Source organism: Cheilinus undulatus, linkage group 12 (assembly GCF_018320785.1).
Source record: "Cheilinus undulatus linkage group 12, ASM1832078v1, whole genome shotgun sequence".
Lineage (NCBI taxonomy): Eukaryota > Metazoa > Chordata > Actinopteri > Labriformes > Labridae > Cheilinus > Cheilinus undulatus.
The window spans coordinates 13,470,699-13,488,074 of NC_054876.1; the positions used below are offsets into that span (position 1 = coordinate 13,470,699).

Below are 17,376 nucleotides of genomic sequence, written 5' to 3' on the forward strand. Positions count from 1 at the left end.
ACAGCTTTGAAACACAACATTGCACTCATTAGCTGTCCCCATCAGAAAGTAAGGTGCATCTACAAATTTGTAAATGGATAACTCTTGTTTTATGAGCTCTGCGATGCTAAATCTGGATTTATTTGGGAGTTAGACATTCATTTTGATCTTAATCAGCACCAGTAACTTCCAAACAGAGCACTTCCTGAGCTCTTGTTTCACTTGTGTTCCACTTTGCAGCTTTAATATAAGACTTTTCATATTTTATTTCAGTATTTACAAAAATAAAAATTTACTGGTATGGACTGGAATGCTATCGAATTCCACCTTAAAAAGGTGGTAACAGTCTGTGATCCTCAATGAACAGAACTCACACTGTAGGAGAAATGTACAGTCATTAATGGAAACCAGTTATCATCATATATTATGCACAGAATATACAGGGGGGATCATTTGAAGATGTCATTGCTAATGATAGCATCATCTGTGTCAAAAGTTTGTTCATAGTTTGAGATATATCTCTTTTTCTTCCCAAAAGTCGAGAAGGTGTTGTACACATCCAGCTCTCCTCTGGGTGCCAGCTTCAGGGTGCTGTAGTCAGATGTGGTGCCAGGTATATAGACATTGTGCTGATAATCTGGAGGCTCTGAATGAGGCTGAGTGTACTTTGGAACCCACGAGTAGTTCGGCGCCGCTCCCTCTTGAAGCGACATCTTGCAGTCTGTAAAAATGCGCATAAATTACACTTTGTATCAGCAGATTATTTCTGCAAAGAGCCCATATTTACATACAGTATACTTGATCTGAATAAGGTGGCTTTAAAAGGCATCTTCTTAATTTTTTTCCCCGCAAAAAAGGCTAAACACTTCTCGCAGGGACTTAAGTAATCCTCGTGTTGATGCATTAAAATCCCCCCACAGTTTTGGGGGCTGGGTATTATCTGCTTTTCAGTTTACTGTTTTATGATTCAGAATAAATCCTTGGGCTCAGACACAGGAGAGCCCCCGTCATCGCCCACTTTCATGTGTAATAAAGAGCCTGAAATGCAGAGTTTCCACCTACCTTTCATATGGTTTCCCCAGGTCCAGTACTGTGGAGCTACAGGGCAGGCAAATCCATCAGTGTCATATTTTTGTTGACGAGTTAGAGTGCCCTCCATGTTTGCTGAACTGTATCTGCAGAGATAAAGATACAGCAAGTTTAATGATGTCACTGTGGGGTCAGATCTGGAGGTTGTGCTTGATGTAACAGCGTGTTTACCTCTTGTACGCTGAGTTGCGCTGGTTCTTTGTCAAGGTCCATTCCTTGTTGGAATACTTGAGCTGCATAATTGGAAGATAAAAATCATAAAGAAGATGCAGTTATCCATGCATTATTACAAGTATCAGAATGAAAGCAGTTGTTCATGTGTTTTAAGAAGAAGATGCATGGAAAGAAAGTCAATAAAAGACTCTGGAAAACAAAGGAGAGACCATTAAAAAAGTTCTAATATGACTTTTTGACACCTGCAGAATCATAGCATGCCCTCTAAAGCATCAATGTAAAGATGGAAAAAAGTATGGCATTAAGAATGTTTGAAATGAGTAAATTAGTAATTTCTTTATGCTGTTAATGTGAGATTAAATACATGGATGTGATGATGCTATTCACTACAACAGCAAGATCAAAAGACAGCTTCAAGTCTGGGATAAAAATATGCATCTCTTTTATCTCTGCTGCACCTTTTATGCCGGTGTCATGCACCTTGATATACTGTGGTAATTTGCCCACACTGCAGGATATGCTGTCACAACATGTGGGTTGTTTGAGGCTATATATTCCAAATGGAATCACTGCGTAAAATATTGCAAAGTAGTCCTACATTTTGTTGTTTTTTACCCTATGGAACACAAACCTGTAGCCCATTTACTGCCACATCTAGGGTACCCATATGATTTCTTTCCCCACATCTAATTACTGTAAGAATTTGGAGTTTAACCTACTTTCACTCTAACCCATTTTAAAGTTAAGTCTTGTTGTGCGTCAAATGCATTTGGAGTTACCCCTGTGGTAAACCGGGCTGTCATTTCTAATTAAAGTGAAACAACAAGATGACTAGTGTTCTACTTTTGGTAGAAGTGTAATACTTAAGCGATGTGATGAGAGCAATAGCCCTCTCTTATGTCGTACTGCATGTTTGGTTATATGTCAGTGGGCTATATTACCTCATTTGGGGTCGCTGCTCTGTTGTTGGCCAGCTCATTCCGGTCCAGCGCGCTCCAGCCAGAGGTCAGATAATCTGTGCTCTTGGCGTTATTCTGCTGCACTGACATCACCGGGCTGCAGGGCTTGAGGAACATGAAGTCACTTTTGGATGATTCCGGGGTCAGACACATTTTGTAGCAGTAGACCTGCGGATGCGCTCCGTTGCTGGTTGTTTCTGCGCAACCGGGCGCGCCTGCAGACATCCGGACGTTCAAGTTGGACTTTTTAAACACCTCCGTGGTGGTGGATGCTTCTGTGCGCGTGCAGCACCCGCAGCAGCACGCGCTCATGGAGGGGAAGTTGGACTCTCTGTTGGACGGTCTGCCCTTCAGTCTGCGCACTGTAACCAGGACGATTATAGCCACTAGAAACGTGAAGGAGATTGCGCCCAAAGACACGATTAAGTAGAGGGTAAAGTTGGAGCTGTGATGCGGGCTTAGTGACAGGTCACCCAAATCGGGCTGTAAATCTGGCAGGCTGTCAACCACTGACAGAATGATGGAAACTGTGGCCGAGAGGGGCGGCTGACCATTGTCCTTCACGAGAATGACCAGTCTGTGCCTCGTGGGGTCTTTCTCCACCAACTGGCGGATTGTCCTGATTTCCCCCGTGTACAGAGCCACGCTAAACAAGCTCGGATCTGTTGCTTGCAGCATCTGATAAAAGAGACGCGAGTTCTGACCCGCGTCTGCATCCACTGCGCTGATTTTGGTGACAAGGTGACCCGCGTCTGCAGATCTGGGCAGCGCTTCGATGGGTGCTGTGCCATTTTGCGTAACTGGTGACACGATAACAGGTGCGTTGTCGTTCTGGTCCAGGATAAAGATATTCACTGTAACGTTGCTGATCAGAGGCGGGAAACCAGCGTCCTGCGCTTGGACTGTGATCTGGAAGTTTTTAAGTTGCTCATGGTCAAATGAGCGCAGTGCGTAAATGTTCCCGTTGTCTGAGTTTATGGACACATACGTGGACATGGCCATGCCCTGTATGTCTGCATCCATTATAGAGTAGGAGAGGTATGCGTTCTGACCAGAATCTGGATCCTGCGCAGTAACGGAGCAGATGGATGCACCCGGCGCGTTATTCTCAGTCAGATACACAGTATATGAGGGCTGTTTGAAGCGAGGCGCGTTATCATTCACATCAGACACTTGGACCAGAATAGTTTTCCGCGTGAATAAAGGTGGAGAGCCCATATCTCTGGCAGTGAGAGTGATGTTGTACTCTGCCACAGCCTCTCTGTCCAGAAAATCAGAAGTTACTAATGTGTAGTAGTTCTTAAAGGATGAGTGAAGCTGAAATGGGACGTGATGGGGGATCTCACAGTCTACATTCCCATTCTCACCTGAGTCCTTGTCCATCACGCTGATGACTGCTATCACAGTCCCAGGGGGCGCGTCCTCCTGCACAGGTGTGGACACTGATGTGAGGATCACCTCTGGGAGGTTGTCGTTTTTATCCAACACGTTCACCAGCACTTTGCAGTGGACCGCCACAGCTGATGGGCCCTTATCTTTAGCCTGGACATAAATTTCATGCATCCTTGCTTTTTCATAATCTATCACTCCTTTGACTTTGATTTCCCCCGTGCGCGCGTCTACGCTGAAGAGCTGGCGCACTTTTAGGGGCGCGTGTCCGCTGAATGAGTAGGTTATGTCAGCATTAGGACCCTCATCTAAATCAGACGCATTGAGTTTTATGACTACAGTACCTTTTGGTGCGTTTTCTGCCAGCCTCACTCTGTAAAAGGACTGATCAAACACAGGCGCGTTATCATTTGCATCCAAAACGGTGATATCAATTTGCGCAGTGCCGGATCTCTCCGGCGCACCCCCGTCCACCGCAGTTAGAACCATTTGATGCGCACTTTGCTGTTCTCTGTCCAGTGGGCTTTGAAGGACAAGCTCTGCAAATTTACTGCCATCACTGCGCGTCTGTATGTCCAAAAGAAAGTGCTCATTTACGCTCAGCAAATAGGTGCGTAACGAGTTGGATCCGACATCCAAATCCTGTGCGCTCTCAAGTGGGAAACGAGATCCTGGCACAGCAGACTCTGATATGTCCAGATTAAACTCGGTCCACGGGAAACTGGGAGAGTTATCATTTACATCCAGTATTTCCATCTCCACCCTGTACAGCTCCAGAGGGTTTTCTATCACTACTTGCAGGTGAAAAGAACAAGACAAACTCTGCTCGCATAGTTCCTCACGATCAATTCTTTCATTGACAAATAAAACTCCATTCTCCAAATTCACCTCCACATACTGCTTCCTGGCACCTGAGACTATCCGGAATCTGCGCGCAGAGAGCTTGTTCAAATCCAAGCCCAGGTCCTCTGCGATGTTGCCAACAAAAGCCCCATGTTCCAGCTCCTCAGGGATAGAGTAGCGGATCTGTCCCCAGGCTGCGTCCAAGACACAAGTGAGCAACGCAAAACGGCACACTGCGTGCCATTTCCCAAACAGCGTCCTCTTCGCCCCGTCAGTGTCCATCTGTAGGCTGAAGCAGAGCCGCATCTCACACCAAACACAGTGTCTCAAGTGTGCTCAGATGAAATGTGCAAAACACAGTCTGGTATAAACTTGACATTGGCGGGACTGGCACAGCGACTGTCTGCCTGAGAGAAAAGAGAGGAGAGAGAAAGGGATGTGCAAGGGCTACTAGCCTATCTCAGATTAGTGTGCGCTTTGTGTGTCAGTGTGTGCGTTTGTTTATTATTGGCCCTACTGTTCCAATAGGGGGGGAACGACATCTGCTCGGATAATCTTTCCTGCCTACTAGCCCGATCAAATTCATGTCACAGTCTCCAGGCTCTGACTGCAGGTCAAACACTTGATTCAGTTTCTTATAAGAAGGTTTCATCATTTTGAAGAGATATAGTTTTGCATAATCGGATATAAACCAATTTTCCTGCAGCAAATTTGCTCTGACTCACCAAACTTGTAAAAAGTTACTGTTTATTTGAAATCTCAGGCTGCTTTAATGTTTTAAATGCTTTTCAAAACGCATTATTGTTAAAATGCCACAGTATGTTAAAGTGGTTGGACCTGCTGCTGTGAAATGTGTGAGGAATTTACACTTGGAAATTAAATGAACAACAAAAATATCATTAGGAAAATGCACACACAATCTTTTGGTTTTAGCAGAAAATAGGTTTCCTGATGAAAAAAGACTAAAGCATCCCATGTATTTAAACAGATAAACTATTCACTTTAAGAAAGTAAGCTACTACAACAGACATATTCACACTAGAATGGCTGTAAATGATGATTTGTAAGTGACTCCATCCCCCTATAGTCTGGTTTTGAAGTCTGTAAGTTGAAAAACTGGGCTCAGGAAGCAGCTCAAACTCCCAGATGTCATTGCAGAGCCCTGGCAGCGTTTCCTTCTGTTTTATACTGATCCTTTTTTTTTCTCCAGCATATTTCAGTGCATTAATACTCAAATGGAGCAGTTGTATCTGTTTACCATCCACCTCAATGTATGCTCCACCCGGTTGCTCTAAAAAACCCAGTTCCCCTGGTTAAAAACTGAAAACACAATCTGTCTGCAGGAATGAAACTGCAGCAGATGGTGAGGTTTTCCACGGGCTCATGCTCTTTTTAATTAATGGAATGGAGATTAGAGGGCATTTTCCCTGGATCATTAGTGAACAGAGGAATTAAGACATTTTGTGAGGAATAATCCCAGGGCTATCCATGTGATGCACATGTGGTTTTCTCTCTGTGGCCATACTGACCTGCTTTTCACAGCCTAAGTGCATGGCATCACTTACTCATTGCAGAGACTAAGTAGCTGGGATAAGGGGACACAACCACCACATTTAGGGATCAAAAATACAAAAGAGATTATCTCCCATGTCCCTGCACACACAATCTCTCCCACTCTGTCCCTCTCTCCCTCCCTCTTGTTTCACTCAAGGGCAAAAGTAGAGTATCAATCCCTTTGTCTTTAACTACTTTCCAGCTTTAAACTGTGGGATTAGAGTAGGTTAGCCTATATTCTGCAGCTTTTAACACTTAAGCGGTTTTAGTTGCGTGGAAGCTGTGTTGTGCATTCCGCCTAAATGGAAAAATGTTTCTCATGTAACATATTCTGAGTGCAACTAATTATTTTTGAATACGACTTAACCTCCTGAGAAACATTACAGATGCCGTGCACCACCTGGTAGGAAGAGCCAACAGCAAATTGACCATGAGGACTCCTCACATGATTGACTGCTGTGGTTATGAGTGGAAATTCTACCACCTATGACCCTGTTTGCCTTGACACATATTACAAACAAACCAGGAAAATTGTGCTAAACAAAGACATAAAATAACACTGAAGCTGTTAAATCCTGCAGAAGGATTTCCAGTTTGATAAAGAGGGAAAGATCGTGACCAAGATCTTATCCAAGTGTGAGTATTTGTGCATAAATTCAAATGCAGGTTGGCCAGAAAGAAAGTGTTGGTCTGAGTTTATCAAGTGCACTAAACAGAACAAATAATATTAGCAAAGAAGGGGATTCTGGCTCCACTTCCATCTGTAAACATAGTTTTTCATTAATAAATTAAGCAATTCAATAGTCTGCAAAAAATCCATTTGGATATTGCTTCATGCGCATGGGTGATTGTGTTTATTATTAAAGACTTTGTTGCACCACAAAAATGTTGGTCTCTTCTTCCCTGAGAGTACAGAAAAATTGGTGAAAGAAATTAGAGGAGATGAGATGTTAACTCTTTAAGCCTTGTTTGAGAATTTTACTCATGTCAATATTGTATTCAAAGCAGGTGCAGGCCCAAGATGTTGAGGGGCAGGGGCAAAAAATAATTAAAAGGGGCACCAGATGAGTATGGGGGGCAACAGCGCTCAAAAGTTGTCATACAGTTAGAGTGAAATGAGGACTTATATACCATGTAAGCATTTCTACACTTCTGGACTTGTGCCCCCTAAGAGCACTGAGTCAGGTTTCCTCCACTGAGAGAGAACTTTATCACAGTCTGCTCACTTAAAGAGTATCAAAGACGGCACTTAATCAAATTTTGCCCATCTAGATGACAATGTAGAGCAGTGGTTCTCAACTGGTGGGTAGTGACCCAAAAGTGGGTCACAGAACTCTTTCCAGTGGGTCACAAATGTGTACACAAAATCTGTCAAAATGTCCATAAACGGAATCCCTATGTGGAGATACAGCATATTCATACATGTCAAAAACTGGAGTGTTGAATTCTCAGTGTTAAACATTTCAGTGTTGATTTTAATTTTTCAAAGTGTAAGTCTATTCAGAGTCAGTGGCCTTCAAGTGTTGGAGTTACCTGATAGTCCTAATCCATTCAGTGTTAATCTATAACTGTAGAAAGTGAATTGATCCAAGCTCCGCCCACTGCCATTTCCAATCTGAGAGCAGAGTATTCCCATTATGCCTTTGTGCAGAGTGTTTAGGTGTGTTTTAGATATTTTAGGTGTGTTTAGATGTTGCCTGTTGTGCAGTGATCACTGCTGGGATTCCCTCATACATGTTTCTTGATGATTGTTGTTTTTGACGTAAAACACTTCTGCACCATGAGTGAAGTTTTTTACTAAGTCGGTCACTTCCTGACTGTGGGACTGGCCGTCCCTTGTAACTGTTAGAATTAAACAGCCAAAATATTAACACTTTCAGTGTTGTTTTAACACTAAAAAGTGTGAAAACATTTTTCTAGCATTAGTTTTAACACTCTAAGGGTTAACTTAACACTGGTGATTTAGCTGTGCGTGTATTTTTTTTTTTTTAGATATCTTATGATGACAAGTAAATTAAAGTGTAGGTCTCAAGATTTCTACTAGTTTATCTCCTTTTCTTTGGATAAAAAAGGGAGGTTCCCAAGATAACACTAATATTTCTTGAGAAATTAGTATCCTTGGATGCTGTCTTTCAAATGGAATCAACAAGATGCATGCATGTTCTTCTATAATGATGTACTTTTTAAACATGCTTGTTTGTCCTGCCTCGTTAGTCAGTGATGTTGTGTTCCATTTCGACCAGCAGTGATGTAAAGGTACTAAACCAATGTTAGTACTAAAGACAGAATTAAGCGACTCTTCTTCATTCCAGACCTCTCTAGGTAGACACTCTTGAGTTTTTATGGCATCACTGCCTGGATTATTTAGTAGTTTTAGAGCATCTGTGGAAAGGATCAACTTTTGAAACTGGAGCTATTATTCAAGTGTTCACATGGCAACCTCCTGACACTCATAGTTGGCTCAGAAAAGCCTCTGAAATCATCAACACCCAATTCTTGTCCAGGCAATGTCACAGTTGCAGAGAATTGAGAGGAAGAGAAAGAAAAGAACCTTTTCTCGCACTTGATGTGTGCATGAGGCAATCACCACCTCTCTGAACAGTGGCATTATGACACCTTGTTGCCATGGCATTGACTGTAAACAGTAGTGTTATGCATTCAGTTCAAGAAAGAAAGCAGACAGTAAAAAATTTGCTTTTTCTTTCAACTTTTTTCTATTGAAATGTAATTAAAATGTAAATAAATGGGATGCAATGATTTGCCAATCCCATAACCCATATTTTATCCACAATAGAACATAAACAACATATCAGATTTTAAAACTGGGACATTTCACCAATTCATGAAAAAATGTTTGCTCATTTGGAATTTGATGGCAGCAACACATCCCAAAAAGTAGGGACAGGGACCTTTTTACCATTGTATAGCATCCCCACTTCTTTAAACAAGTCTGTAGACGTCTGGGAAGTGAGATGAGCTATTGAAGGTTTGGGAGAGGGATGCTGCCCCATTCTTGTTCTGTTGTAGGATTCTGGATGCTCAACAGTCCTGGGTCTTCTTTGCCACATTTTTTATGATGCTCCAAATGGGCTCCATTGTTGAAAGGTCTTTAGGCGGGCCAGTTCAGCACCTGGACTCTTCTACTGTAAAGCCATGCTCTTGTGATGGATGCTGTATGTGGTTTTAACATTGTCTGAAATTTGCAAGGCCTTCCCTGAAAGAGACGTTGTCTGGATGGGAGCATATATTCCTCTAAAACCTATATAAACTTTTCATAATTGGTAGTGCTTTTGAAGATGTGAAGCTTCCCACTGATGGATCAGGGTTGCACTAATGCAGTCTCATACCATCAAAGATGTAGGCTTTTGACCTATAGTTGCTGATAACAAGCTGGATGGTTTCTCTCCTCTTTAGTCCACAGGACATGGCATCAGTCGTTTCCAAAGTAATTTTAAATTTCAATTAATCTGACCACAGAACAGTTTTCCATTCTTCCCCAGTCCAAAGATGGTGGCATTTTAGGATTATGTTCACATATGGCTTCTTCTTTGCATGATACAGCTTTAATTTGCATTCATGGATGGCTCAGTGAACTGTGTTGTCAGACAATAAATTCTGGAAGTGTTCCTGAGCCCATGCAGTGATTTCCAGTACAGAATCATGCCTGTTGTTAATACAGAGGGCCCCAAGACCACATGCATCCAATATTAACCTTCAGCCTAGTTCCTTGTGTACAGAGATATTTTTTGACTTTCTGAATCTTTTGATGATACTATGAACATTTTTAAGACAGTGTTTTTCACTGATTGGTGAATCTCTGCCCATCTTTAGCTACTTCTGTGAGACTCTGCCTCTCTAAATTGCTCCTGTTATACCCATTCATATTACTGATCTGTTAGAAAGTAGCCAGTTAGTTGCAAAATGCTCCTCCAGACGTTAGTAACACTTATTTTTCTAGTCTTTTGTTGACCTGCCCCTACTTTTTTGAGATGTGTTGCTGCCATCAAATTCAAAATGAGCTAATATTTTTCATGAAATGGCAAAATATATAAATTTCAACATTTAATATGTTGTTTATATTCTATTGTGGATAGAATATGGGTTTATGAGATTTGCAAATCGTTGCTTTCTGTTTTGAATTGCATTTTACACAGCGCCTCAGCTTTTTAGGAACTGGGGTTGTATAAGAGCATGAGGTTGCCATGTTGTCAAAGACAGTTTTACCATTAGGTAAGGGTAGTCAACTGCCTGGAGTGCTCCAAAGGGCCTCAAGATATTATCATAGGTGAGAATCAGATATGAGATATACATCTAAAACTTTTTATGGTTATGGCATAAATTCTAAATAAAATAAATGAACACATGGAAATAAATGAATAAAATAGTATCAAAATAGGCTCTGAGTATCTATATATTGAAAAACATTACATTGACAGATCACTGTTTGATAAATGACATGGCTTAGAAGATTAATAAATGTATGATCTGTGGCAGAGGAATAGATATTGTACCAAAAATAACCATATGTTAAAATATTACAGTATAGTAAGTTATGGTTCTTCTGAGAGCTGATGAAGTGCTTTTGGCACATGGGTATTCATATTTTAGATTTAGGTATGTCCTGTAGGTTTCTAGCTTTGTTACCTAAAGAGAGATGCTTCCAAATATTATGGAAATTCTCACTCCCTGATTGCTTTTAGCACATGGGGAGGGCCTCATATTGCCTTGGGCCTCCAAATTACCAAAACCACCCCTGCTTGTCGCAGATAAACCTCCTTCCGCATAGAACTTGTTTTGTTTCTCCTTAATTAATCAGTAAATCCCCTTAAATGTACCGTTTTACAATTTGTTTGCAGTGTATTTACAGAAAAACGAATGTATCATTGTTTTAATTGTGATATTGTATGTATTCAATGGCAAATAATCTTATCCGGTCCAAATGCTGTTAGTTTCTGCTGAGACACCATTAAAGAAATGGCTGGAATGAGAACTATATTGCAAATGAGGAACAAAGTGTCTTAGACTCGGAGATTACAGAGCAATTCAGGTCAACGCCGGATGCAGAGAGGCTAAACAATTACCCCACCAAGCAGATGTCTCCAAGCTACAACACAGCAACACCACGCATCAATAGAGAGACTGCTCAGTCTGTGTAGCGTGGACTTGTTTTCCCAAGAGGACGGACTGTTAGACAGCCAATTTGAGAAGCTTCTCCTCTGTTGCTATGATCATTAGTTTGGGAGGAAGGAGAGGCAGGCTGCAGACAGGAGAGGAGTTTGACCTGCTGTGTGACCTATCGTATAAGCTTTGTTTTGCAAGGCTTTAAGATATTGATTGAGCAGTTTTAATCAACAGTTTCACGCAAGATTCCTGCTAATTTTTCCTTGCTTATTTTGGTGCATTGCTAAACGTCAGAAATACAAAAGGCTGTTGACTTTCTAAAAATACTGGACCTGGGGGGTTTAAAATCTATATTTACAAAATTGCATTCAAGTAAAGTCTTTAAGAAAGGGAGAGCATAGTCCATGTTACACTAAGTAGCACCAGTGAGGAAAGGCTTATGCTGCGTTCCAATTTTGTATAATATACTAAATTTTTTAGTATATTGTCCTGCCAGCTAAAACAGACCATCTGGACACTGCAGTGATGTGACAGTTGGGTCTTTAAATCAGAGTTGCTGATAGACAATGTTTTTGTAGCATATGCTACTTTGCTTTAGTTATTTATTGTGTGCAGCCTGCAGAGATTGTAAGATACTTTAGTTAAACCGATTCAGCCACAGCTGCTACAACTAATTTCTTTTCAGTGAAATCATTATTCAAGTTGTGCTTTATTTTGGTGAAAATGCACTCTTTCTGGGTCTGTTGACGCCTGTTTTGATCACTCAACACTCCAAAACTCTGGGTTAATCAAATCAGAAATATACAAAACAGACAAAAACAGCAAATTATCACCTGGGACAATGATTTCTATGATGTTTTAGCTAACAAATGACACCCAGACTTCTTAAAATTGTGATTAATTTGCTGTCATTTAACTAATAGCTTCTACACTAAATTCACCACTTGTCTAAGAAGTTTTCATATCCTTTATTAAAGGCTCTGCACACCCACAGTAAGCCCACACTAGTGATTTAAGTGCTTTGGTTGATTAGACCATTTATCAGGGCTGTGCTTGTATAGAGACTGCTTCATCCACACCCCACTCACTCTCCTGTTATTGTTGTTGCTGCACCTGTTTGTGTGGGACAAGTTACACCTCTATCGCACACAAGGCCCTGTGACATCAAGTTAATTACACCCACATTAAACGTGAGCAGAGGTCTGATCAGCCTGAGAAAACTCCTGTGTTCATGTGCAGGACCTCGAGGCTATAAAGAAGCAATAGATTGTTTTCACACAAATCAATTGGACATGTTACAGCAAGAAGACAAGCACAGGTGTGAATAATAAAAATAAAAATATCTTGATTCTGTTGAGCTACTCCAGTTTCAGGGATCTTTGACTGTGCATGCATCTCATGCCCATGCCCTCATGGCCTACAGAGCTATTGTTAGAGATATCAGTTACACATGAACTGCTGTTCTCACAGTATAAAGGCACTGGCAGTACTTCACTGTTTTATTCATTTATATGCTGTAATGTTGGAGTAACCAAAGTTTCCTATGGGATTACTACCATCTTATTCCCTATCTTATTAAAGGAAAATCTGGCTGTAATCACTTGAATGAACTATGACTTGTATTTTCAAATCAAATGGGTTACTTATTCCACCTTTATATGCTACTCTTGCATTTGGCGTTAAAAAGCGGTACATTATGTATTGTAACTGTGTAATTGTGTTTAACTGCGGTAGAAATAAAAACATTTTGCTGTAACCACTTTTAAATGTTTGTAAATGATAGCAGCACATCACATTTGATATACACACTGCATGAAATGTGATGTTTGCATGCCATGATTGTTTAGTCTGAGGAAAACAAATTTTGCACTTTTTATTGTGGATTATTGAATGCAATTCATCCCTTTTTCCTATTCTATGTTTGTAGTATGGCTGTAGGATACAGTGCAGTTAACTGATTTTTTAATGGAGCTATCAAGTTCCTTCCCTCAATCGTAAACAGTTATGTCAGTTCACTTTATACCTTATATCTTACCTGGCAGGAGCAGTTTGCATTGCTGCTTGAGACTTCATGCAGTTTTAGTGTACAGTTACCACTGCACATGCGCACAGCTGGAGCTACTGCCTGTGAACGCACACCTTATCCTGCACGCGCAAGTTTGGTTTGGTTTTTCTCCAAAATAATATTGAATTTCTGCGACTTTCAGTGCGCAAAAAAACTTACATCTGGAATTAATTACATGCGCAACATACCCGAGGACTCGCTGGGATGGAGGGAAACGTGACAAAACTCCAAAGATAAATAATTTCAGGGACGCTAACGTCTTAGCAGCTGCTAGCATAAACCAGGCGAAGCGGCACCGGCTAACGTCACACCGGTTGGTTCTGCTTCACTGCCGCAGCGAAACTGAGGAGCCGCAGTTGGTAAGGAAGTTGACAAATTTAGGCGTGTTTCATAGAAAACCGTCTAAAGGCCACTAAGTACGTATACTGTTTAACCATAGACGTGTTTTTTATTGTTATTTTGAGACCTCAGAAAAGACCTAAATGAGACCTTTTCCCATTAACAAAAACAATCATAACAGCTGACCGTAACATTTCGAAGCATCTCTTTTCCAGTAATAAAGCCAGAGAACTACAGGACATAACCAGATCCTAAATGTAAATACCCAAATATCCCCAACAGCTTTAGCTCATCATAACTGAAATTCACCACATTGTAATATTTTAACATGTCTGAACCAGGTTTAACTTACTGTATATAATGAATATTTGATTACTATTAGTGCGATATCTGCACTGCCACAAATCCTAGCTACATTTCTATTCCATTTTACCACAGCAATACTCCAATTTATTATTTAAATATATCTATACAGTAATCTATTTTATCAGTATTTTGTTTGGTAGGAAGACATTTGGCTTCTTGAGGAGTCTGTTGGGGCTAGGGGACCTCCCCATAGACTTTTTGGGAAAATCCAAATATATTTTTATTCAAAGAGAAATGATCTGCCGCACACTGAGATAGACTTCACTGTTTACTGAGAATGAACAACGCGTTTCGGACCAGGGCTGTGCCCGGGGATCTCCGTTAATATTTTTATTCAGTTTTACTCAAACTTGATCTCTTATTTACATTTAGAATTAATGTCTTAATTGTTAAAAAGTAATTTTTGATGTGCAGCTCACATTTGTTTGCACCTATAATTGGGGATGCATAATAATACTGGCATGATACCACTATTGGCAAATATTAGCCATGAAAGGAATTATCAGTATTGGCTGATATAAAAAAATTTGATATTTTCAACAATATTTTTGCAATAAAAATCTTCCCATATCAGGGATAAATTTTGACTGTATGAACAAATGAGTTTATGCAGTTATAGGCTTGACCATCAGACCTTCTTTAAGGTGGCTTTCACACTAGGGGCCTGGTCCCGGATCTGAGCACACTTGAGCCCAGAGTCTGGTTTGTTTTGATAGTGAATGCAAACGAACCGCGCCCGGGCACCGGTCCCGGGCCCACTTGGGGAGGTGGTCTCAGTGCGATTCAAGTGGACTCTGGCATGGTTCGGATGAGATGTGAATGCAGTCGTGCTCCGATACGGGACAGAATGTTGTATCAGCTTTATGACATCATCGTAAAAACTAAACTTCTTTCAACAGTGCAGCAGTTTGTTCATATTTTTCCTTATTAAAGGGCAGAAATCTTCAGAATCCAGCCAATAAATGGTCTGTTGTGACTCACTCTACAGATGAACACAAGTTGGAGTCAGTGAGAGGAGGTGCAAAGGCAATAAGTCTCCTGTCACCTCCAAAACACCTGTATCTGCACAGTGCAAGCCCATTTAATCCTCTGAGCTGTAGTAGATGTGCAGATACGAAGAGTGAAGTTGCTGGCATCTTAAAAGTGATTTTGATCATCCATGGCTGCAGGATGGACTTTTTGCTGGGTCAAAACAAAAATAATCTTCGCTCAGGTCATGACCCCAGTGGTTGCCATGGTAGCTTCTTCTTCTTTCTCCTCCTTTGTGGGGTTGTAAACCAGCTACGTGCATACCGCCACCTGCTGTTTCAGACTGAGTAAATACGCAAGTGCGCCCTGGCACAGTTCGATGTTGCTAGTGTGAAAGCAAGCCAGGGGAGGAAGGGGGTGGCCGCAGCGCGGTTTGAAACAACTGGGCCTAATGTGAAGGTGCCCTAAGTAGCAATGATAGCGAGTAGGGATGTGAGGGCACTCTCAACCAACAATTTGATTCAGTTCTATTCAAATCCAGATTCTGGTTCCATGGTACGATTCGAATATCTTCTTTTTATAAGTAGACTTTTTCAATTTTTTAGCTTTGCTTTCTGTCAAGAGTGGTGAAAAACTCAAAACGAGGACCCAAATGCAGAAAAAAACAAACTAAATTTAATTAACAAAAATCCTAGAAAATCTGTAACAAAACTTAATTCCACAAAAAATAAAGCAGGTGACAAATGTCTCAGAAAACATGAGGAGGACCAGGCAGCAATGCAGACAGCAAACATCAAACAATGAACTGACAAAAGACAGGGAGAAACACAGAACCTAACACAGGGAGTGGTTGCAGACAGAGACAGGTGTGACTAACGAGACCCAGGTGAAATTTGTAAGGGTAATCAACGTGGAGAGAAACTCAGGCAGGAAGAAAACTAGAATCACACTCAAGGGACTAAAACTACAAAATAAAACAGGAAACTTCACAATACTCAAAAACACTGGACAAGGGGGAAGATATCCAAAACACAAGTAACACTAGGAGGGGAGCACGGAAAGAAATACAACGCAGGTAGTTAAACTAGACATGAGACACAGGAGACAACAAATGCCAGCACTCACAAAATACCATTAAGTACAAACTCGGAAAATCTTAAGGAAACCTAAATACAAAATAAAACTAGAAACGTGGAAATAACATAGAATAAACACAGGAAAACACTGAAAAACTCAGGAACCTAATAAATCAAAATCTGGTACATGACAACTTTCTGATTCTAAAACCCCAAAACCTCCATATTTTTTATATTCATAAAAACAACAACAACAACAAGAAAAAAAACAGGCCTAAACTGAGAATATCTCTTTTGGAAGTATATATAAATATAAAAATGTCATTTGAAATAAATGCCAAATAAAATAAATAAGCAATATATTAAATACGTTTTTTTTTTCTTTTAATTCCCAATAAAAAGCAACATTGGAGCCTACTTTCCTTGCTTGGAAATTAAATGTTTTTCTTAAGGAATATCAGCATATCTACATTCTCAGGAAGAAAGGAACAGTCCTCCAGTGGCAGTAGATGACATATCCTTCCATAACTGCTGTTGAAGGATCCTTCCTTGGCTTTGAGCAATGGCATAGGTTTTCTCAATGAAAAAGCACAATGTATTAAGCTTCTTAAGATAAAAATGTTTATTCAGTGATTTATAATTATTTACTCACTTATGATTAAATTTACTGAGACAAAAAATCTACTAGGTCTGCAAATCAAAATGATAAGACAGTGTTAGATATCAGATTGGGTCTGTCTGTCGTTCTGTCTGTCCGTCCATCCAGCCATCTGTCTCTTTGTCTCTCTGTCAGTTTATATACAAAGTATTTGTCCCAAATGAATAAATAAATAATCAAACATTTCAATGATTTCACTTCAGGAAGAAAAGACAGCAGACTCTCTTCTTTGTCTTACTATTTTGAATCACACACCTAGTACATTTTTGTCACAGTGATTGTCATCATTGATGATGAATTCAACTAAAGATGAACAAAAATCATTTAAATGTAAAGGTAAGGCTTTTACTTTAAAAATAAAAAGCCATATATTGTATTTGCTTACATGGCAGGCGTGCCACTCACAATATGGGAGACATGCTCATGTATTGCAGCAGCGACCAACACCGATGGACGTCTATATGTCTGAGATCTTAGCTGTCATTGTGTGCCAGCAGCAGTTTTGAACCTAAAATAGCCTTCTTTGTTACTTATTTAAACAAACTCTCCCTGACTGTTAGTGCTTGCTTTACTGTGTGAAAATGTCTTATGCTTTCTCCTCATTTGTAGGGAAAACGACAAGCCATGCCTCATACATGAAAGAAAATGAAAAGATATCAGGACAATACTTGGAGACAGCTCACAATGGCTGTGCTGACAACAAGTACTTTAATGGTAAGTGCTTTTTTAATATCATTGCTGTGTTCTTCTAATGTGCTGCTGCCCTTGACATTGTCGCTGTCCATGGCTTCCTTA

At 40.4% G+C, this 17,376-nt stretch overlaps 1 protein-coding gene across 1 annotated transcript; it reads right to left on the reverse strand.

The window, feature by feature from the left end:
• Positions 1-428: 428 nt before the first annotated feature.
• Positions 429-4,715, reverse strand: LOC121518852 (protocadherin-10-like). Its single transcript, XM_041801512.1, has 4 exons — positions 2,184-4,715; positions 1,240-1,301; positions 1,042-1,154; positions 429-700 (listed from the first exon to the last, which is right to left on the reverse strand). Exons 1-4 carry the CDS (start codon positions 4,713-4,715, stop codon positions 429-431), a joined length of 2,979 nt encoding a protein of 992 aa, XP_041657446.1.
• Between the last annotated feature and the right edge of the window lie 12,661 nt (positions 4,716-17,376).